Below are 24,192 nucleotides of genomic sequence, written 5' to 3'. Positions count from 1 at the left end.
GATCACATCACATCCTCAAAGTTTGTTAATGCTAATATGTGGGATTTCTCAATTTACCCTTGTATTCAGAGTATAATTGATACTGATGTGCAATAATAAATCTAATTATTAGAAGTGTGTGTGTGTGTGTGTGTGTGTAATTGCAAAGAGAGATCAATCAATCTATAAATAGTGTATAGAAAAGTTTTTACTTTGTTTTGAATAAAAAGACTAATCCTTATGCCTCTGGAGTAAGATTTTTCCAGCATTACACTAGTTACTTTCTTTCCGCTCTGCACTCTATAAAATTCAGTTTGTGACACACAACTATTACAGTTATACTTGGAGTCCTCAAACAGGATACATTAGAACATATCAGTTTCACAGCTAAGCTCTTTGATGTATATAGAAAGTCCTGCTGAGGGTGGCATGGGAGTTATTACTGTTAATTGAGAAAACCCCACTGTGCCAACATGATTGTGGGGTGAATTTTAGAAAGGATTACAAGCCATGTGGAAATTAGAGTGAAGTGTTTTTCCATGTATGTCAGATGATTTGTAACAAAAAAAAGTTGATAAAGTTACCCCAAATATATATTTACTTATTGATAGTTCTTCATAGGAATTTTACTTACATATTTTAGTGATTCGGGCTTGTAGATGTCCCTATCTTATGGTCAGCTTCTTAATACAGAAAATATTGGATTTAAAAAGTTTACTTAAAATTTACAAGTATAATTTGAAATTCTCTGAAATATACAAACACATGAGCAAGGGGAACCTCCTGCAAGGGTAGATAAACCTGATGGACATTTCCTACAAGATTGAAGATGATAGCCTCTCAACTCTGCAGAGGAAGGGAAGGAAAAGCTCCTGGTCTCTGTTAATGTTACATGAGAGTGAAATCCATTTTACCACAGAGGCTCTGCATGAAACTCCTATGCCCCAGTTAAGCTTTTATATATGGTACATAGAGATTTGTACCTGCCCTTTGCATTAGGTTGAATGTAACCCTGAGGGAATATGTCTTGCAAAATCCAAACTTGGCAATCATTTTAACCCTAGTCGGGAGAAGACCTCTCCAGGGGCATTCGTGTCGTTAGGGTGTTTGGCAAGGTGGTCAGCTTCAATATAATCGAGACAATTGTCCATGTAGCTGAAGTGGCTAAGAGATTCTCTGCCACTGAGGTGAAACTGACCAATGAAACCTTGCGGAAGGGGCATTCTGGTATCCTGCATGTTGGTGACAAATGTAAACTAGTCAAAGATTGCAGATCGAGCACCACTTGGATCAAAGAGACCATTTTCCTTTGGGATTTGCCATGATGATGATAGGAGAAGAAACCACCAGAGTTTAGCATCTAACACTACCGTTTAGCATCTAATACTACCCTGGAAATATCTTTTAGTTCCTAAGCAATTGTCAACTTTGTCTTAAATCCCAATACATTTTGAAAGTGAAGAAGTTGTCTAGCAATTACTTTACTATTTCATTGTGCAAAAAATCTTTAATTTATCTAATACCAGTTATTTTTTATTCCATATTTTAATATAATTTTATGAGTAGGAATCTTGGCATGTTTTCTCACAACATTAATGTTGAATAAAATGGCTTTGTTGTGTGAATTTCCTTAGGGATTTATTTTTCTCTCATAACAATATTTTAGGAATTCATAAGCTATTTTTATCAGCTTGTTGGGTGATGGAAGGTCAATCAAAGTCCAGGATACAGTTCCATAGGGTGGTTAGGTGATTGTATGTGTATAAGAAAAGGCAAGTGGTTGAGTTATATGTAATATTAGATGCATAGAGAAATGGATGCCATTAAACTGTTTGGGAAGAATGATGATCATAGCAACAAAAGGACTAAATCTGATGCCTGTTTCGTCTGTATGAAATGAATCATTGTTCTCGGTAACTTCCCTACTGGACATATCAGTCACAAAACCACACTGTAGTTGACCATTCAGCATATGATTTCCACTCAGCTGTGATCCAGCAGATCAGGGTATTGCATCACAACAACCAATGGAACATGGAGCTGGCAAGTAGGAATTCAGGATAGTAGCTAAAGGTCCATTTTTGAAACTTTTTTATTTAACTCCATAAGTATTGATATTTATTTAATTTGCAAATCATACCATATACCTAACAGCTTTTGGCCCTCTCATTTGTCCCTCAGCTGCATGTCTCAGGGAAATTTCATGGTATCTGTGATGTTCCAGTCCAACCATTTTAAACTGAATTTTCATACTTCCAAAAAGCCATTTCAGTCTCTCCTATAACTCCTTTTCATTATTCGGGTTATTGGCATAATGGACCATGTAAGTGTGCTGGTTCTGGAGTGCATGCACATGTTTCAGCGCGCTGTTTCGCAGCTTGGGACAGTGGCTGAGTTAGGTGCTGGCAGCCCAGGGTTGCTAAAGAGAAAAAGAAGAAAGACTCAGGGCCAGAGGAAGGACACTGGTGAGGGGCTTTTTGCCAAACAGATGGGACTGCCTGGTGAGAGATACCTACAGAAAGCAAAGATAGACGCTTTACTGATGAGAGGCTTTAGGTCCAGACAGTCGGATCTGGTTTTTGGGAAGGAATGCTGGAGTCCGTGAAAGTTTGTTTTGCATTGAGATGATGTTGAACTGCGAAGTTACTTTAATAAAACCAAACCCCGAGAAGGGATGGAACTTGTCTCATGAGAGTCTGGGGTGCACTGGGAAGCTAAAAAGGCAGAACACAAATGACCAGATGGCATACACTGACCCTGTTACAGACCAGAACACACCATAAGAGTCATTGCAGTCTTGTGTCAAACTGGCAGGAGACCCAGTGGGGTAGGTTTGGTTAGTATGGTGACCGAAGTGGTTTCTAAGTTCATAGTCTACCACTGTATAAGATTTCAGATAGGACTGAAATCATACCTAGAATGTACTGAAGCAACTCATGAACTGTTGCATAAGATCTTATTTTCCAGCTTTAGTTAATTTAACTGCAGCTGAACAATTTACCAAGCCTCATGCAGTGGATTTATATCCTGCTGTCTGTGCTTTGGCTCACTTTGCACTGAATGTGCTGGGTATTTTAGCTCATATTAAAATATTAAATACTTTATTAAGTGAACACTTTCCAAATACATCATCTTTATTTAAAAAACAGATTATTTTAATAATATTGATGCATTTTATTTGAAAACATAAATGTGTATATGACTTTGAAGTGTATATTATCTTAAAATCTTCTATTTTAGTTAATTTACAGTGAAATTACATATTCTCTAGGTGAGCTCAAACAAGAAATGTTAGAAGATGCACAAAACAAACTAATGAACCTTATAAACAGCACAGAAGGGAAAGTGGACAAGTAAGTGACTTTTTTTAATTGGTGTATTTATAATTTCTTTGCTCTTCATCCTATACATCCCTTCTTAAAACTACACTAACCGAATAAGAATAGTTGTCATGGTGTAGATTTAGGTTTCTGCATAAAATCTTTCAAAAAAAATAGTGAATACTTGCATATTTTCCATTGTACAGTCATTTTAAAGATTAGTTTTGAAAATTGAAATAAAAATGTTTGTCTAAGCAGAATTAAAATGTGTCTTCTAAACAAAATTTGCATTATTGATTGTTGCTTATTTATAATTCTAATTTGACTCTAATTTCTTGACTTTCTATCTGTAGTTCAATGCTAGCACATTGTAATCGGCATAGGGCACAAAAAGTAAGCCTTCTCACATAGCTGGCAGCATCTGGATATCAGATTCTCATTTGGTTCCCCCCACTTAGAATTGATATTAAAACTATAGCCACTCTACTGTTTCCTCCCTTAGGACTGGTTCAAGACAGTACTTAGCTTCTTGCTTCTTGCTCCATCTCAGTGAAATATATCACTTCCTCTGCATGTGAATCATTGTTCCCTCAGTCTCAGTAGATAATAAGGCCATTTGCAAGCTTCTCCAAATTATAACCCACAGTATAGGAAGTGTTTTGGGAGCTTAAAGGAAATTGGTGAGGTTGCCATTTATTTCTTGCATCATACATTTTAACTTTGGTTTATTATGATGATGATAAATTAGAAAAGGGTATGTGAAATCGTTTCAAGAATAAGGATTAATATGTTAATATTTTGGCGCCATGAGTTCTGTAAAAGCTGAATGGATTAATTAGCTCTTTCTCTTCATTTTTGTAGGGTCTTGATGAGAAATCTCTTCATTGGGCATTTTCATACTCCAAAGAATAAGCGTCATGAGGTCTTAAAGTTAATGGGAAGTATTTTGGGGATCAAAAAGGAAGAGCTAGATCAGGTAAATACCGCATTAAAAACTAGACTTCCTCTTTCATTTAACATATATGTGTGATGTTAGTAAAACAGAATGTTATTTTCTGCTGCTACGTTAAATGCCAAGGCCAAGCAATGTTTATGGAAAATAAAAAATTTGGCCTTTCATCTGTGTTCATTCTTAAAAAGGGACATGCTGATCCTACCGGATCTTATGATGATTTTAATAGACTAATAGATGCAGGATGTCATTTTGTCTGATGGATGTTGATGTAGTGGAAGGGAAGAGCTTCACTTGGTTGCTAGTACAGTAGCTATAATCTTACAGTCTGAGAATGTTTACTTCAGTTAGTCAAACTAGTTTAACTCATGTATACAGGCTTATTTAAACAGTGGTTTTATGCATAACAGGATTTTAGACCAGCGGGAAATTTCAGAGTGGTGGAGAACAGTTTTAAAGCTTTTGTCAGTAAATAAGGGTTCGCTGTTCGTCAAATAAGATAATCTGGAACAGTTCCCTTTGCCATTTGTGAGCAAATGTAAGGGAGCCAGCACATAAGCTGATTTTTTGTTTGTTTGCTTTTTGTTGGTTGGTTTTGCTGTTTTTTCTTTGTTTCAGCATTTCTCTTTTTTTAATTCTCTCTAGTTATTGTCTGAAGACCAAAAGGGTGTTACCAGATGGATGACTGGTTGGCTTGGTGGAGGAGGAGCTGGATCAAAGAGTGTCCCGAGCACACCTATAAGACCAACTAATCAATCTGTTTTCAATAGTGTAAGGATTAATTATACAGTTCTCTACATTTGAATGCAAAAGCTATGACAGTTACATATCAATGCTAACATTTTTAGTTTTGGTATTTTGGTCTTGATTTAATGTTGGTTTTATTGATAATAGATCTTGAATTACTTGTGTGCTTAGTGCAACTAGTTTGTTTTCCAACATTTTTTTTAAACCAGTAATAAACAGGAGGTTAAAAGTCATACTGGCCTGAGGTCCATACTAAGTGCTGGGCTACTACCAAAATATTACAGCTCTTCTGGGGATCGATGACCTCGTTGTCCACCAGGGACCTTTATTGTGTGAACCTTCAGAGCTAGAGGTTAAATACATTATTTGAAAGCTGGGAGTCTTCAGCAGGCTGCAGGATATAAGACCATGAAATCATACTTTGATTACAATTTTGTCCTTCCCTTTCCCCAAGCTACCCCCACCCTCCTTCCAATTTTAACTTGAAAGCTGGAATTCCTAGCTTTTCTGTGCTATACATCGTTGGTCTTAGGTTCAGAAGTTCTTGAGAAAGCAACCACTTTTCAAGTTTTATAAAGTGGTGATTCTGACACTGTAGTCAGTAGACTGGAGCCTTTCTTGGTGGTCAGCAGAATGGAACATATTTGAGAATCAAGCAGTGAGCAATAAGAGGGTTTGGAAGTGGGATGTTTTGGGGGTTGTTTTTTGTTCACCGTGCCACAGAATAAAAATGTTGGAGAATTGATGTAAAGCGTTAATCTCTAACTGTAAGCTTATGGGAGGATATTGGCTACTAAAATGACGCAAGCAATGAAGTGGAGTAATAAAGTAAGCCACCAGCCAGAGTTGTGATTTTTAAGGTGTAGATGTTTGCTAATAATGTAAATTGTCTTAGTAGTTTCACAGGCATAAAGAGGAAGATTAATAATTTTGTATCTGCAGTGCTTATTCTCCTAGCAAAGTCTGAGTCCTATGCTTTTGCTGACATCATAAGCAGTTCCTGTTCCCATATTCATGGCATAGTGTGTCAGATAAACAAAGTGGAGAAAGTAATGGCCTTAAAAAAACTGACATTTTCTCCTCTTTATTAATCTGTTGTAACTTGGGTGACAATGTTCCTGTGTCCATGTTCTACTGCTTATGGTGTCAATAGCAGCATGGGGTTCAAGAAACAATCAGACTTTGATGGTGGAGGTACAAATGTTTATCTTTGAAATTATTAAAGTTTTAAATTATATTTTTGCTGTCACTGAAGGTTAACTGATATTTTTTAAATAAATTTCTTGATCACCGCATGTTAAAGTCTGATTTCTTGTGACCTTAGGGCTAGAAAAATTCTAGCAGCCCAGTGCATATCTTTTCAGGACCAGTCATACTTTCTAAATTCTGGCCCAGAAGCAGTTACTAATTAAAGAAAATTATTGAAAATGGTCTAATTAGTGGGCATGTTCTTTCTAGTCTTTTTCAGAACTGTTTGTGAAGTTCCTTGAAACAGAATCACGTCCAAACCTTCCCCTACCCACGCTCTCTGTTCATGACATGAAACCTTTAGGAGCAGCAGGAATTTGTAATCTTAGTAGTACCAGATCCAGCAGCCATACAGGTAACACCATATCTTGGTGGAAAATTTGAAGTTCTGTATTAAACCTAAAGGGAGAGAGAAACTGTGCGTGTGTGTGTGTGTCCGTCCATCCGTCTGTCCATCCTTTCTTTCGTTCTGATGGGATTTTTCTAAAGGGCATACGGGAGTTAAGCTCCTAGCTCCCTTAGACCACTTTGAAATTCTGTTTCCCCCTTCCCCCATCCTCCAAAAAGTCCCCTTAATCTCTGAGTGAATATATTACTTTTGATGGTGAGAGCCAGACAGATGGTGGTTAATCTTCCCTGCATGTGGTTATGTCTGTGCTCTCTAGTCCTGATCTGCAGCATCCCTGCTGTTCAGCCTGGGTCTCATAGAGCTAACAATGCCAAGCTTGTGGTGATTTGTGATGTGTAACACCAGTTCAGTTCCTAAGTATTAGGCTAAAACTAGCAGATTGTTTAAAAATGTGAGCTAATGTGAGATTGATTTTTGATCTGAGAAAGGATCTCTAATTTGTTCTCCATGTTGGTAAAGTCAGAATACTTTAACAATTATGCCTGTGCTTGAAATACTTCCTAGCAAGTATGTGCAAAAATATCAATTGACTTTCCTTTAGATTCTGATCCTGTAAGACACTGAGCACATGCTGCTGAATAATATATGTTTAGGATGCTCAGCACCTTGTAGGATCAAGTCCTTAATTTAATTAATCAGCGTTCTGCATATGGAATGATTTTTTTTTAACATGCTTTTTAGGACTTCATCTTTAGATGCCAACTGTTGCTGATCATAGAGCCTTTTTAAATTAAAATTTCAACAATTGTAAACTGCAATATTAAGTTTTAAATAACTTTTTCAAACCACAAATAAATTGGAGAAACATAAAGAAAGAATTTCCAATTTGCCATATCAGCTTATCTCTGAAAGTAATATTTTCAATAAACTTAAATTAGGTTTCATATTTGTTTGTACTCTTGTCATTTATAATATAATAGGCAGGGTACCCTATTTTATTTGGCAAAAGCACATTTTCCTAGTCTGGAAAAAAAAGTTCTGAGGTCCTTTATTCATTCAGGAACCATATTGTTCCCTTATAAAACCAGACACCCATCCTATATCCCTTAATTGTTTTGGTTTTGGTATCTAAGTTTTCAGTTGCTAGAGATATACCATATGGAAGAAGCATAAGATAAGGATGTAAATCCCATACCAATGCAAAAGGACTTGAGTAGCCTTGCTATATTTATAGGAGTTTGAGCCAATTGTGTGATAAAAGATCTTTTAAAAAAAAATCTATTGAATTATTATGGAGTGGTAGTAGCAACTTAGTTTCCACTATAAACCTGATTTTTTTTTTTTTGTCTGCTTCCCCCTCTGATATCTGCACACAAAGGAAAAACAGAGGTTATATCTAGGGCCCTACCAAATTCACAGTCCATTTTGGTCAATTTCAGGGTCATTGGATTTTAAAAATCATAAATGTCACAGTTTCAGCTATTTAAATCTGAAATGTCGGTGTTGTAACCCCGGGAATCCTGACACAAAAGCGGATCATGGGTGGGGTCACAGGGCTATTTATTGTTGGGGGCTCGCGGTATTGCCACCCTTACTTCTGCACTACTAGTGGTGGCACTGCCTTCAGAGCTGGGCAGCCAGCTGGCCAGGCCCCCAGCTCTAAAGGCAGTGCCGCCACCAGCAGCAGCACAGAAGTAAGGGTAGCATGGTATGGTATGATATTGTAGGAGGCGTCATGGTATTGCTACCTTCACTTCTGTACTGCTACTGGTGGGGGCGCAGAAGAAAGGGTGGCAATTCCATACCATGCCACCCTCACTTCTGCGCTGCTGCGGGTGATGGTGCTGCTTTCAGAGCTGGGCTCCCAGTCAGCAGCCATGGAGCTTCCTGCAACTGGGAGAGGTTCCCGGAGGTGGGTCTGACCCAGCTCCAGGAATGGCCCCTGCTGGGGAAGAGGAAGTCCCATCCCTCCCCAGCCTGGCCGGGACTAGCAGCTGGAGCATGGTGCACAGTAGGAGCCCCAGCCCTGCCCCTCCCCTACACTAGACAGATTTCACAGGGGAGATCAGATTTCACAGTCTGTGATGCATTTTTCATGGCCATGAATTTGGTACGGCCCTAGTTTTATCTGGGACTGAGAGAATTTTTATACTGAATTTAAAATGACTTGGACATAAGCTAGTATGGGCAGGAGTTTTGTATAAAAGGGGCAGGTTGTGAGAAGTTGATACATGGGCAATCAAAGCTGGTATAATTTTACCAGTGGGATGTAATAATAAAGTAGATAAATAGAGAGGATGCAGAGTTGTGAAAGGCCTTGAAGTGTAGGGCAAGAAGACTGAATTTGATGCAATGGGGAAGGAGGAGCCAGTTGAAGGATAATCTGCTTTCTACACAAATGCATTGAAAATTGGTGGATTGTAAATGTTTTCTAATGTGTGGGTTTTTGTTTGTTTGTTTTAAATCTCAGAAACTGTAGGCTCAGGAACCAGTAGAAGACCAGATGCGAATCCATTCTTGGCACCCCGATCTGCAGCAGTGCCCCTAATCACCCCCACTTCTCTTGGAGCTGGTGGATCGGGGCATCTGCTTATGAAATCTCTTTCTGATGCCTTGCCTACTTTTACACCACTGCCAGTGTTGCCTGATGCCAGTGCTGGTGCTGTACTAAAAGACCTCTTGAAACAGTAGATGATTCTGAATCAATATTGATGATGATAGCACTTTAAGGAAAATGAGAACTCTATATTTTATATAATTGATCACAAAGAGGCCTTTTGTAAAAAGCTGTGTACTTGTTTGCAGATGTACTTGGTTTTTCTTTTAAATTTAATTATGAACTAAATAGTGCTTTGGAAATTGTAGAAGTCACAGGAATAACTGCCCTCTTTCTTCATATTGGTTCTGAGGTAGGTTTTAAACTGGAGAAAAATTATTCTATCTCAGTTGTAGAATTGCAAAACAAACTGTAGGACTCATAAACACTAGCTGTACTCTGAGTTGTTTCAGGAGTGCAACAGCAATATTAACTCTTTGGTATTGGGGTCAGTTTGTCAAAGAGCACAATCTGTTATTGGCAATGGGCATGTGAGGAATCACCACTGCAAATTAATTAATCCAAAATTAATATAGAATAATATTTGGGGTGTCCATTCATGACACAAATTCCAAAGGAGGAGGCCGGGAAGCATGTAGGAGCTTGATTATTGGAGACAACAAAAATACTTGCAGTTACCCAACTATATTTACGTAAAAACATATCCCTCTCTTAATAAGAGGATAAGTTGTACCCCAAATTTTGGACCACTTTGAGGCACATCAATCCTTTTTGTACCAGGAGCTATATTTTTCCCAGTCTAATAGCTGCTTATGGCAATCCAAAACCATCAGCACCAAGGTGTTAATTCTGGAAACAAAGGAGTTAGAGAATATCTTTGATTTTTTTTCTAAAATCTTCCATGTGGTGAATCACTATCAATGGAGAATTTAACAGATCCATGGGAATATTAATATATATACATGCTGCAGTACTGTAATGGTTTAAGATGTATATTTAAAAGACTTTTATCTTACAGGATTTGATTTGAAACAGGTTTAAAGTTTGAACATATGTATAGAACTTAGGTAAATAGACGTTTACTTATCCCAGATTTGTAAATAGGTCTATATAAGACCAGAGCCAAAGCCAATTATTATGTAAATGTTGGTGTGATGATTTGTACACTTTATACTACATGTTGCAGATAAAGTATTGAATTGCATACTGAAAGTTAAAACTAACCTTCTTAGAAAAACAATTAAAATCTGCAACAAAGCTTCTTCGTTTAAAAATGTCTAGTTTCTAATCCTGTTTATGCCATTCCTTGTTTAGTCGGTGTTAAAGATGATTACTGTGCAAGTTCTATATTAGAACTGTCAGCCTTTAATCCTCTCCATTTTCATTACGTACCGTTAGTTTAAATCGCTGCGAGAGTTAAGTTTAAATAAAATTAATCACAGAATCTTGTATAGAATCTGCTAAAATAATGAATGCAACAAAACTTTTCTTTATTTATATATAGATAAAATGGTAAAATCCCTTCATTTCCCTTAAACTGTTCTGTAGAAAAGTTTCTCAATTTGTTACTCCAGTCTTCATGAAGAATTCAACTTCGGAATCACTTTCATACGATAATGACATTCCCCAATGTAGCAGAGTTTTATGGATTTGAAATGGAAGGTTAAGGCAAATTTAGAAGCAGATCAATCATGTTGAATTTTTGTTTCAGATCATTAGTATCTGTTATAAAATCTCTATTATGGATAAATTAATGAATGCATTCAAGTCCTTTGAAATTTGATTTCTGAAAGGTCAGTAGGCTTATTGGATGTATGAAAGCAAGTATTCTGTTGTATAAGAACTAAATTTTAAATTCCTATTACATTTTTGGATACCTTTGTTGAGAATATTCAGGTAGGTTACTTAAAAATGTGTATTGTCATTGAAAAAACCACCATCATGGAATGGTTATTTTTTTGTCCAAAAGACTCTAAAGAAAGTTTAAACCATGTGGTGTATCTGTGCAATCTCTTATATACGTGTAATTATATTTATTTCAGGGTGAGCAATCACTTCAAATAAAATCCTTTTGATGAGCTGATATATACAGAAATGTTTACCTTTTAAAAATAATGTATTTTACAGATTATTAATACAAGTGGACACATGCTAGCAGCTGTCTCCCGAATTTAGTGGTTGACAGCCACATTTTGGCTGATTACTATTTTTCACAAAAAAATCATCTTGATTTTTGAAAATTATATACAACTTAAAATGCACAGAAGTGAAACAAGTTAGCTTCATAGCTAGCAGGAAATAATGCATATTGGGACCATTGACTTCATTGGGCTTTAGATCATGTCTGTTACGCAATAGCTTGGTAACTGCCACCTAAATCTTCCCATCCTCTGGAAAACTTGGGCAGGGAGCAAAAATAGTCAGAAAATGTCAGTCTCTCTAATTCATGTTTCTCTTGGAGAAAGGAAAATGTATCAAATTCTAAGAAGCCCCATGGAATTGCAGAGATTGCTTCTGTAGGCTTGGGGGTATCTGTTTAGAGGGACTGTGGTTCCCCCACTGCATTCCTCCTTGGGAAATAATACCATTCAATCCATTATTTAGCCACTAGAGAGTAAAGAAAGGACTGAGTTAACTTAATCACACTTCCTGCTGCTATTGTAAGTAATGCCCAAGATTGCTATTACTGAAAGATTAGTGAAAATATCTTTTCTTTCTCTTTATTGACTTTGTGCATTTAATGATTCTTTGTACATAGTCTGTTTCCCATATTTACAGGCAATTAGTTAATCAGTTTTTCCTGTTATTTGTGTGGGTCTTTCCCACAGTAGTGGCAAGGGAGAAACATTTTACATAGCAAAAAGGTTAGTATAACATCACAAATTGTCTGTGGGGCTTAGGAGCAGGTGCAGTCCTTGAAACTTCTTTTCACTGTTTCTTAATGGACTAGATTTTACGTTTTTAATTTGACTGTGTCCCCCAAACCTCCTTTCCCACAGGAAGAGCTGCATAGTGGGTGCTCCCCAGGCTTGATCTGATAGGCCCTTCTATTATCTGCAGTGGGAGAACTACATGATGTTAATGTGAAGAAGCTTTTGGCAGGCTCAATATAAAGGGAAAATCAGAAATTGCACCATTTTGGATTCTTTGCTCAACTCCATGCTACACAAATGAAGGGAAGTATCTGGCACTTCGTAGTAGTTCTGTTGGAAACCAGGGGCATTATGCAATAACTTACATCTTGCATTAAAGCTCTTCTGTGCAACTGTATCTGCAACTGGCTTATATCACTGTTGTTCAATAAAAATGAACATGACTCGTTTATCACAGTGTAAACAAACTGTTGGCAGCAACCTAGGTGGACACAACTAAGACAAATGGCAACTCATAATCTGCATCTCATTTACCTTCCTGATAATTTATGCACTTGACAATGATTTTTCACTAATAATTTGTAACAAGTCAGGCTACTTGAAAGAAGAATTTATAAAGCAATGGTTGACTGATACAGTTGCATTATTAGTACAAAACAAAATGTCATTTAACTCATAAATGTTTCTTTCACTTATAAGAAGGCTTTGAAGAAGGATTAGTTTATCGGTAAATGTTGGTAAATGTTTATTTCACTGTTTACACACAAACCCAGATGAAAATAAAATGTCTTGTCAATGATAATTGAAATTTACAGATAGGCAAAGTAAGAAAAACACTGCTTGAGAACTTATTGGATTCAAAACACAGTGATTTAGACTTCTGAATTAGGCTGATTACAAATGGAGTAGCAATTGATTAGTAAAAATAAATATATGCTGATATTTTTAAAATTAGTAAAAATAAGTTTATGTTGATATAAAAATATTTAATTTGTATATTTTCACATGTTGACAAGTTATAACTCTTTGAATCTCAGCATCTATAGTCATTAAATAATTCTGACTCCCCCATCCCCATAATTTCCCACAACTGTGAAAATTTTAAATGTTTAAAAATGGGGAAAATGCTTAAACCCATAATTTCATGCAACTGAGAAAATTTAAATCAATACAAATCTAAAACAGTGCTTAAAAGGAAACATCAATATTATGCACTGAAATTATTTTAAAAAAATGGAATCCTGCCAAGCCTAGTTATAAGCTTCTTGGAAGTTTTGTAGTTAAGTTCTGACACTGTGCTACCACAGTTTTCCAGGTACCTCAGTTGCTACTTTACCACTGTCTTAAAGTTCAAGACTTATATTTTCAGTCAGCTTCAATAAAGCATTTAATATGTTTAATACACATTTGTTTAATTATGTATTGTGGCTTTGTAGGTGTCTTGACAGTCCCAGTTCGAGAGAAGATTTAGCTATAACAAAATGTCATTAAACTTTTATTTAAAAAAAAAAATGTGAATTTTTAATTTACTGTGGAGAAAAAAAACTTTGCTATGGAAACAGAAATAACAGCTTATAGAATCAATTGCACAAATTCAAGCAGGGCCTAAATTTGGAAGGGCAAGAAGTATTTATAAAAAGAATTTTGAAAGCCGAGCTCAACTTAGATTTATGTTTATCAGAATGTAACTCTCTTAGTTTTATTTGTATGTTCAAAGTCTTCCTTTCATCAAAGTGCACTTTTTGGAAATGCCTAAATATCAAATGCAAATTGAGAAATTTAATTCTGTACCTATAAATGAGAGAGTACACCAGCAAGATGTCTTTAAACATTTTTAAAAATTCTGGCATGAGATTTCTTATTTTGCCACACCTGATACACCTCTACCCCGATATAACAGGTGGGCTAAGAAGATTTTTAAATTACTGTATTAAATAATCCCGATTGGGTTTTAAATATGTTATTACACAGGAATGTATTAGATAACACTGTTTATAAGTCATTAGTAAAATTTTTGACTGGTGGAAGGGAGGAGAAAAGGAGGGCAAGCTAGCCAATAAGATGAAATTGTGCTGATTATCCATTTTCCTCGGATGTTTACAGTCCAAGTACACCTCTACCCTGATATAACGCTGGCCTCGGGAGCCAAAAAATTTTACCGCGTTATAGGTGAAACAGCATTATATCAAACTTGCTTTGATCCACCGGAGTGTGCAGCCTCGCCCCCTCGGAGCTCTGCTTTACCTCATTATATCCGAATTTGTGTTATATAGGGTTGCGTTATATCGGGGTAGAGGTGTAGTTACTAAAATCCTTATTAGCTGTTAGATAAGTGAGTATCTCTAAGGTGAAAATCTACAGATTGTGGCATTTGTTTTGTGCTGCATTGTGCTGTATAAATTTATACACTTTTCCATTTTTTGCAGCATTGCAAAGCTTTATAGCTAACAACAAAAATGATACATGTAAGTTGGCAATGTATGATGCACAATGAAAAAAAATAGCAAAACAGCTGCTGGCTTTTATTTAAAAAAAAAATAACTTGCACATGTTGTTTACACCAGCACAAATGTCATATGTTGGGTGAACTATTACATGCAATTGCCACAAACTTACACTTAAGTACAGGGTTGGGGGTTTTTTGCAGTTAAGATTTAGAAACCTTAAATGTGTATTATCAGTGGAATACTTTTTGTATCAAATAATTTAGTGCCCCAGAGAACTGATATATTAAGAATAGCTAGGGATAAAAGAGGAAGTAAGATCAGAGAATATATTTATCTTCTATGCTGGCTGTATTAGTTGATGTTTTAGAATGGTAATTTGACCAAATTACTAACACTTGCAGATTTGATCAAACAAAGGAGAAGTAAAAGCAATTGATCAAAGAAATGAATGTGCTTGCTGAAATAAAGGTAAATATCAATTAGACATAAATACAAGAGGACATTTATCATCCAGTAAGTGCCCACATTGCGTGATTTGGTATTGTTCTGTACCTCCTTAACTGGCGCATGTGACATAGACTCTTAATTTTTATTTCTTTTTTTTTTTTAAGGATTTACATCTGTTGTTTGTGTCAACTTTGAGCGCACTCTTTTAATGAATTCATTCGCAGCCAGTGTAAGATTCTTATTGAATGGCTTCTCACAGTCTTGATGGGATTTAATGGCATTTTTACTCAGAATTTTCTGGCAACCCATGTTTTACTGGCTTTGCGAGGTGACCCTCTCTTTGTCTTTGATGGACAACCCATTAATATTATTGTGAATTTCACAGAAACACTTATAATGTTTCCTCAATTTTCAGACCTCTGTAAACAAGCAAAATGGATACTTATTTGTAAACTTCTCTCTCTGCCAGCAGACATTTTGATTTGACTGTTTTATACCCTTTTTTTCCCCCTACTTGCTCCTATAGAGAGCTGCACCATAAAGTTATCTGATTGATGGTATTTTATTTCCTCGAGGAAAAGACAGTGAATCCACTGATGATATTTTAAGCTTACACTCAAATGGAGTATTTACATGATGAGTAGAAATTGGGCCTATTTTTTTTTTTTTAAGGGAGATTCCCTTTGCAGAAAGACATTCATCCTTTGACTCCAATTTGCTGCTATATGTGTCTGTAACAACTGTGTAAACAAAGGGTTACTATTGTGACTGCATAATTTCCTTGGCCACCTCCCTCTTTTTCTGAAAAGACGCTGTCTACTATTTTCCCCAATCCTGTCTTTCTCCTACCACAGTTCTAGCTTTTTCCATCTGGCTTTGAAAATACACCCTTCACAGTGCTCCCTGCACCAGTAGAAGATGAGGACATATCCTGCTGCCACAGTCGGCATGACTTTCCTGGTTGCAGATGTGGAAGATATAGATCCTGCCAAGCAGCCACCATAATCATAGAGACTGAAGAGATCCTCTTGGTGCCTTCATGCAACTGGAATATGTGGAGTGGTGAAAGGATAATAATTGGGTTTTCTTGTGGCCAAAGAAGAAAAGATGCATCCTTACCAGAGGATGGAAGTGAAGAAAAGCCATCTTGTACACCACTAGTCCTGACAAGAAGTCACAAGTGCTTCTCTGCGGGCACATATTGGGACTAAAAGAGTTTTGGCAATATTAAGTGTCAGCAGCAGTCCTTGTTGTGAACTGTCAAGCCCCTTGTGGTATAATCAGTGGCATGGTCCCTGAAGGTCTGCCTTCATGAATCCAGGAAAAATAAATTGATCTGTATGTCTCATTTTCATCAACCCTGAAATCCAGCTACAGGCTATTTACATATGAGCCAACTTGGCACTCATCACCTTGCTAGATTTAAAACTATATTCATGTTTGCTGATAATAAACATAATAAAATATTCAACTTTATAGCCACCAAATCTGCTGCTTGGGGAAAAATCCCTGAGTGAAACATTGATACTTGGGAAAATGCCTGTATAAACTGATGAACCCTACCTCCTGTTCTCAAATTGCAAAAGTTGGGCTGACAGACTGCAACATGGAACAAATTCCACAGCTAGGGATCTGTCTTTTAAGACTGCCCAGCTACAAGCCTTCAAGAGAAGAACCCTGGGAATTGAAGACCGAAGTACCCCCAGCTGACTTCTGCGGTTGCAACAGGCAACTTCTAAATTAAGTCCCCGCATCATATAGCACCATCAAGAAGTTCTTCAGTAGTCTTAAAGGATAGTCCAAAGTAAAGCACATTGCCATAGTCTAATCTGGAGTGATAGAGGCTTGAGAGAGATAGAAGGCGTCCGAGGAAGAAATGAACTCCAGGCCACAACTTTTATCTAAGATCCTAGCAACAGTGATGGATCCAACAGGACATCAAGATTGCCATCAGTTGACAAAAGAAGGACAAAACCTCTGCCACCTACTCTCACAACCTGCCAACATTCTCTCATCTTTTCTGGATTGTGCCCCAGACAGTTTGTTCTCATCCAAGCCTCAATCTCCTGCCAGGTATTAGGAAAGCAAAAAGACTACAGAGTATATAGATCATGTAGAACAGAGTGCCATCTACATAAAGATTTCACTACAACCCTAAATACCTCAAAATCTCCTTTAGTGACCTCAAATACACATTGAACAGGAAGGGTCCCAAGAAGAAACAGTGTGATCCTGCACAAGAGAGCCCTCAAACATATATTTCTAATGTCCTTTTTCTACTGAACATCTGCTCTGAAGAAATCCAACCTGCAATTGGAACTTAAACCCCTGTTTTGAAATGTTTAGTGCTGACCTTCAGCTGATTGCATTTTTCTTTGTGTTTTCTTAGATCCTATTTTTATGGCATTGGTAAAAGTTACAAGCAAGGTGCAGTAGAACACAACAGAACAGACAGTGAATGTTTTGGAGTACTAATAGTTACAGAGAAACATTTTAAGGAGTCCAAGCCACAAATTGGCAAGGATGTGACTTAGAGAGGTTGAGAATGTTGATCAACAACAATCAGAGACAGCTATTTTGTATGTGGAGGGGGCAGGAGTGATGAAACTACATGGTTTTCTAAAAGGACTCTTATCTTTTCTGGCCTATGTGATTCTTGAGTCTGCTAAACTAATCTAGCGATCCTAAAGAAAAGTATTTATTTGGGGAGAATTCATGTGCTTTCTACAAATGAAAAATAAAAAAAGCACTTTAATATATACACATTTTAAAATACATCTTATCGCATCTTGTACACTCCTTTTTTCTATCCAGCTAATGATTTCAGATCTGACTTCAAAATAGTACAGAAGATGGGTAGCTTCCTTAAAAAAAAATCTCTTTTGCCAGTTGTTATTACAAGACCAAAAAGTCATGTTTTTAGGATATGCATCACTGTTTAAGAGAGTGGTTAGAAAAGACAGATGTATCTGTAATATAATACAATGCATACAACCTGTGAGTAGTCTTTCCATGAAAAAAATTAATCATTTTCTCCAAGTGAGTATTTTGCAACCCATCAGAATGCTTTCACATTCATGCAGCTGTAGACTCAAGCTATATTTCTCATTTCAAAACCTTAGAGGAAGGAACTTACTAGAGAAAGATGGACCTCATCATGGGTCTGTTTAGCAGAATATTTGCTTTTATAATACAGCCAATGAAAACTTCATCCAGATAATTAGGAACACTTGAAAACAGCCCTTCTCCATGCTCTGCCTGTTTCTACAATATTTGAAGTCTGACAGTTCTGTAAACTAGATATAACAAGTGAGGTGCAACTGAGGTACTTGTGCTAGATTTGTGAGACTCAGAATTCATTATGTCTGTTTATTAAATGCTTGTTAAAGGTGCCAGATTGAAACTGTAAAGAGTGAGCCTATCCACTGAACAAGAACAGCATTGACTTCATGGTATTCCCTCAGTGCCTTGCCAACTTGCCTCAGTCCTGGAGAGGACCACTTTTATGGATGAGAGGGTGCTGTGATTCAGTCTCTATAGTCAATCAGTGCTTGGCCTGACTGCTGAGCTTTCCAGCAGTGGTTAGTTTTGCATGTGTGTCCACTGGGAAATGAAACACATTTGTGTAGTGTGTATCTCTGTACATATGGTAGTTTTTGAGAGGGAATGGATGATAAAATCAGTGTCTCCAAAACCCTAGTTTTAAATGCTTTGATTTAAACATATTTGTCTTCATGAGAAAAATGCCTCATTTTTAAACATTGTTTGGAAAAGAAGCAAGAAGGCTTCTAAGATTTGAGTCATGGCAGGAGTTGTTAGGGGAGTGTCCTGTGTCTGTATTCACAGACAAAAACTTAGTTAATGCAGAGTTGAGGTTGCCTAGAGGTATTTCATCTTTCCAAAATGTCAAGTTTAGTTAAACTTAGACTTCTGAAAACCAGGAAACCTTAATTTTGCCCTTCTGGAGCTGGAAGTAGCCACTGGCAATAGTTCAGTAAGGGTGACGCAAAGGTTAACAAACTACCATGGGATGTCAAAGATGAGAATGGTCTGTGGGTTCAATGATGGGTTACTGAAAGTATAGTGTTAGATGAAATCTTGTAGGTAAAGGTGAAGAATTGTAAAGGGATGAAGAAGTTATACAATTTAACAAGTGTGAGCTTTTCTGTTGATTAGACTCACTGAGTGTAGTGTAGGGGTAAGTGGCTTCTGTTGAGTACACCTGACCCAAACACAAGTTTTGCCTTACAAATTAAAGGTGTTAGATTCTGACCTACAGTGCTCATGTGCCCTATTTCTTGAATGTTCTGTAGTATCTGCAAGAACATAGTGATAGTATGTGTGTCATGAGTGTGTTGGGGCCTGCTCAAAGAGGGCAGCATTGCACAGTTGTGTAGCTTAACTCTGTATTGCCTAGTTTTCAGGAGTTGAGGAACAATTAGAGCCATAGTTCCAACCCCAGGTATGTGCCAAAAAAAAGTGTGAAAGAATGAGGTAGTTTTGTAAAGTGCTGTTTTTAGGAGAGTGTATCTTGGAAATACCTTGCTCAACCCCAGATTTGTACTAATAACCCTCCTCCAGGAGGCACAGCAAATTTCAAGACATTCCAAGTAAGTGTGCAGATTTTAGAGAACTTAGACTAGTCAACCTTTAAACAGAAAGCAATACCTCAACCTTAACTTGAGCAGAGTTGGTGCTCAGCTGTAAGATATGTAAATAGGTAATGTGTCAGTAGATGGTGCTCAAGAATATTCTGAATTGTCCACAATTTTTTTAGATGAATAAAAGTAGGTGTGTACTGCAAATGGTTTCCTTTGTGCAGCTCTTTACATCAGATTTTAACCAGAGTGGTGAGTGTGAAGGGCAGATTGAAAAGGCGGTGGAAAGTGGTATTGCAGAAATTCCACTAGGGAATACACCCATTCCTTTTTTCTGGAAATAGGTTTCTTGATTGTACTCAAGACCAGCCCAGACAGTGGGTGTTATACACTCGTGTCAGCACATGGAAACAGGAAAAATAAAAACTTCTGTTATGTAATTCCCTCTCTAAAGGGAGCTGGTTAGCTGGAAAGTGCTCAGTTCTCCTCTTGTCCTCAGCAAATAGACCCTCTTCATATTAGAATCACAGAATCATAGGGCTTGAAGGGACCTCAAGAGGTCATCTAGTCCATCCTCCTCTGCTGAGGCAGGATCCAAGTCAACCTAGATCATCCCTGACAAATGTTTGTCTAGCCTGTTCTTAAAAATCTCCAATGATGGGAATTCCATACTGGCTGATGAACCAAAGCTCTTAGCCTGAGGTGTTTCTTTGTCAGCAGCCTTGCTCTGCCTCCTTTTCTTGGTCCACACAGTGTGAAATGTGATAGTGACCAAAATCAACTGAGCCAGAAGGCTGAGCACCAGTCATATGAAGTGAGCCTCTCCACTACAAACCTGGGTACTCATGAGCACAACTTAACTGTAGAGAAGTTCATCTTGTGTCTTGAGTCACCTAAATAACTTGTCAGAAACCCCCAGTGGAGAAGGGAGTTCAGTAATCAAAAAGACCAAGAACACATACATACATTTATTTATTTATTTAGATCTCATATATATACTCAAGAATAGATAGATAGATAGATCTCATAACTTGGGGGCCAATCTCATGATTTTTGGGGTCTGATCTATGATTTTTGGACCCTTATTGGAAATACTGTAACTTTGGGTAATCTGCAAGTTTAGCTACCTCACTGCTCACCCCCTTTCCATATCATTAATATATTTAACAACATGGTACCTAGCATACAACAATGATGCACTGCTGTTAACCTTTTGCCATGATAATATCATTTAATCCTATTTGCTTTCTGTCTCCTAGCCAGGTTTTGATCCATGACAATATTATGCCCCTCACATAATATTGCCTGCTAAATTCCTTTAGCAGCCTGTTTTGTGGGAGCTTGTTAAAGGCTTTTTGGAAGTCTGAATAAATTGTCAACTGGTTTTCCATCATCCAATACATAGAATTCTTTGAGCATGTCAAAGAGATTAGTGAGACACAATTTCCTTTACCTTGTGACATCAGCAAGTCACTAAGAGACAAATTTTCAAAAGTGGCCACTAGTGTTGGGTGTCACATATTGGGAGCCCAGCTGTAGATGACTAGGGCCTGATTTTTCAGAGGTTCAAAGCACAGGCAGTTCCCATTGACTTCAGTTGGACTTCAGTTGTGTTGAGCACCTCTGAAAATCCTAGCCTTTGTGGCTAAAGCAGAGCACCCAAAATTAGAGACTGCTTTGGAAAGTGGTGGTCTTAACCTCTCTGTCCCTCAGTTTCCTCACCTGTAAAATAGAGAGAGCTTCTAAACTGTCTGGGAAGATGATAGCATTAAAGTTTGTAAAACACTTTAGCACCTCAGATGGAAGACTCCATAGAAGTATAACACATGATATTATATCCATATTTAATTTCTATATGCATTTCTGCAGCCAGCATAAACTTCCCTGCATCTGTCTAGTAACATATCTCTGTAATATCTGTGCTGATAAATTCTTGATTCAGTCCTAAGTGGATCACAGGATCTGATCCAAGAGGTGAATATAGTTGAACAGCTCAGTAATAGCAACCATAATGTAATTAAATATAACATCCTTGAAGGGGAGTGAGGAGGGAATGCATAGAAATCTTGCCACAGTAGGGTTGAACTTCAAAAAAGGGAAATACAGAAAAATGAGGAAGCTAGTTAAAAGGAAATTAAAAGGAACAGTGAGTGAAATGTCTCAAAGCTGCATGAAAACATTTTAAAAACACCGTAATAGGTGCTCAAACTATATGTATACTCCAGATTTAAAAAAAAAGGGGGGGGGGCATAAGAGGACCAAAAAATGTCACCATGGCTAACCAGCAAAATAAAAGAAGTGATTAGAGTCAAAAAGGCATCCTTTAAAAAATGGAAGTCAAATCCTACTGAGGGAAATAGGAGCATAACTCTGGCAAGTCTAGTGCAAAAGTATAATTAGGAAGGCCAAAAAAGAATTTGAAGAGCAACTAGCAAAAGACACAAATACATCAGAACCAGGAAGACTGCCAAACAATCAGTTGGACCACTGTGTGATCAAGCTGCTAAAGGAACACTCAAGGAAAACAAGCCCATTGCAGAAAAGCTAAATGAATTCTTTGCTTTGGTCTTCGCTTCAAGGGATGTGAGGGAGATTCCCACACCTGAGCCATTCTTTTTATGTGACAACTTTCAGGAACTCTCTCAGCTTGAGGTGTCAGTAGAGGAGGTCTTGGAACAGCCTAATGAAGAGTAATAAGACATCAGGACGAAATGGTATTCACCCAAGAGTTCTGAAGGAACTCAGATATGAAATAGCTTATATGCCACAGTTAATAGTTCTGCAATTGCTTAAATCAGCCTCTGTACCAGATGACTGGAGGATAGCTAATGTAATGCTGATTTAAAAAAAAAAAAAAAAAAAAGGATCCAGAGGTGATCCTGGCAATTACAGACCAGTAAGCCAAAATTCAGTACCAGGCAGATTGGTTGAACTAATAGTAAAGAACAGAATTATCAGACACATAGATGAACACAATATGTTGGGGAAGAGTCAACACAGCTTTTGTAAAGGGAAATCATGCCTCACCAAGCTATTATATTTTTTTTGAGGATGTCAACAAGCATGTGGACTAGGGTGATCCAATTGTTATAAAAACAACAAGGAGTCTGGTGGCACCTTAAAGACTAACAGATTTATTTGGGCATAAGCTTTCGTGGGTAAAAACCTCACTTCTTCGGATGCAATTGCTATAGTATACTTGGACTTTCAGAAACCCTTGGAAAAGGTCCCACACGAAAGGCTTGTAAGCAAAGTAGTAGCCATGGGATAGGCGGGAAGGTCCTCTCATGGATCAGTAAGTGGTTAAAAAATAGGAAATAAAGGGTAGGAATAAAAGGTTAGTTCTTCTTCGAATGATTGCTTATGTCTGTTCCATATTAGGGTGTGTGCTCGCCACATGCACCAGTGCCGGAAGATTTTCCCTCAGCAGTATCCGTAGGGGACCAGCTCTGGGGGCCTGTGGAGCGGCGCCCGCATGGCACAATATAAGGGGCTCCCCCCACCCTCAATTCCTTCTTGCCGTCAGTGATGGTTCTGGAACATCTGCTGCTTTGGCTAGCGTTGTTTCGTTTTCTGTTCTTGTGAACTTTGAAAACTTGTAATATAGTTGTATATAGTTAGTAGTTTCTTAGTTACCCTTAGTAGTAGTTCTCAACTTTTCATTAGTCCCAAACGGGTCTCAGCTGGGGAACGGGGCATGCCCTGGTCCCCAGGCTTTAAGCCCTGCGATCACTGCAAACAGCCTATGCCTGTCAGTGATCCACATACCAGCTGCCTAAGGTGCTTAGGGCACATAAGTGACAAGTGCCGTATCTGCAAGTCCTTCAAATCTAGGATGAAGAAGGAGCGGGATATCCATCTGAAAGTGCTCCTAATGGAGTCGGCACTTTAGCACCAGGGCAGCGGTCCAACTCCGCACTGAGCACCACGGCCTCCATGTACAGTGCTCCGCCAGTTCCATCCACGAGCCGGCACCGGTCCCCCTCCACGGCTCTAGGGAAGAAGACTGGGAAGGGAAGATCTCCTATCTCCTGTAAGGGACAGGAGAGGGCTGGGGGTGAGCCACGACCCGGGCCAGGCAGCTCAACACCCCATTCGGGAAGTCAGGCCCCAGCTCAAGTCAGGTGCAGCCCATCGCATGCTTCGCCTGAGACCTTGGATAGTGGTGCAGACTCTAGCCAGCTTCAGGTGCTGTCAATGCTCAAAGCTTTTCGAGTAGCTCGAGAGATCCTGACGCTCCTGGTGCCACTCACACCAGCTCCCGTGGTATCCCGGTCTTGGGGAAAACCCAAGTTGGGACCTGTGTGTGTGTGTTTCCATCTTAGCGGTACCGATCCTTATTGAGCGGGACGTCCCGCCAGCATTCATCTACCCGAAGCTGTCATGCCTCAGGACTAGAGAGGCAGGCTCAGTGGAGCCCTCTTTGGTCCCAACACCAGGAGCAATGATCGAGGGACTCGAGGCGTACCTTGCCGGTAGACCCTCGAGGCACGCGCCACCCAGCAAGAACTCCCAGGACCGATCGGATACCAGAGACTGCCGATTGCTGGGACGTCATCACGTGTCTCCAAGAACGGGTGCCGCCCTACTCAGGACGATCCTCCCAGCAACTGGCCCATAGTATCTTCAGGTCCCATTCGACATCCCGGTACCGGTTGAGTAGCGTGAGTCATGG

General features: G+C 38.3%; 1 protein-coding gene across 1 annotated transcript in view; it reads left to right on the top strand.

The window, feature by feature from the left end:
- TRIP11 (thyroid hormone receptor interactor 11) overlaps positions 1-11,235 on the top strand; it is a 79,127-nt gene extending 67,892 nt beyond the window's left edge. Inside the window, exons 16-20 of the mRNA XM_054026749.1 lie at positions 3,251-3,332; positions 4,161-4,275; positions 4,897-5,022; positions 6,457-6,601; positions 9,066-11,235. Of these exons, the coding sequence (XP_053882724.1) occupies positions 3,251-3,332; positions 4,161-4,275; positions 4,897-5,022; positions 6,457-6,601; positions 9,066-9,286 (689 nt within the window). The 3' untranslated portion in view covers positions 9,287-11,235. The remainder of the gene's footprint in view (positions 1-3,250; positions 3,333-4,160; positions 4,276-4,896; positions 5,023-6,456; positions 6,602-9,065) is intronic.
- Positions 11,236-24,192: the final 12,957 nt, after the last annotated feature.

This window comes from Malaclemys terrapin, chromosome 4 (genome assembly GCF_027887155.1).
Source record: "Malaclemys terrapin pileata isolate rMalTer1 chromosome 4, rMalTer1.hap1, whole genome shotgun sequence".
In the NCBI taxonomy this organism is placed as follows: Eukaryota; Metazoa; Chordata; order Testudines; family Emydidae; genus Malaclemys; species Malaclemys terrapin.
This window is presented reverse-complemented; position numbering and strand designations above follow the sequence as displayed.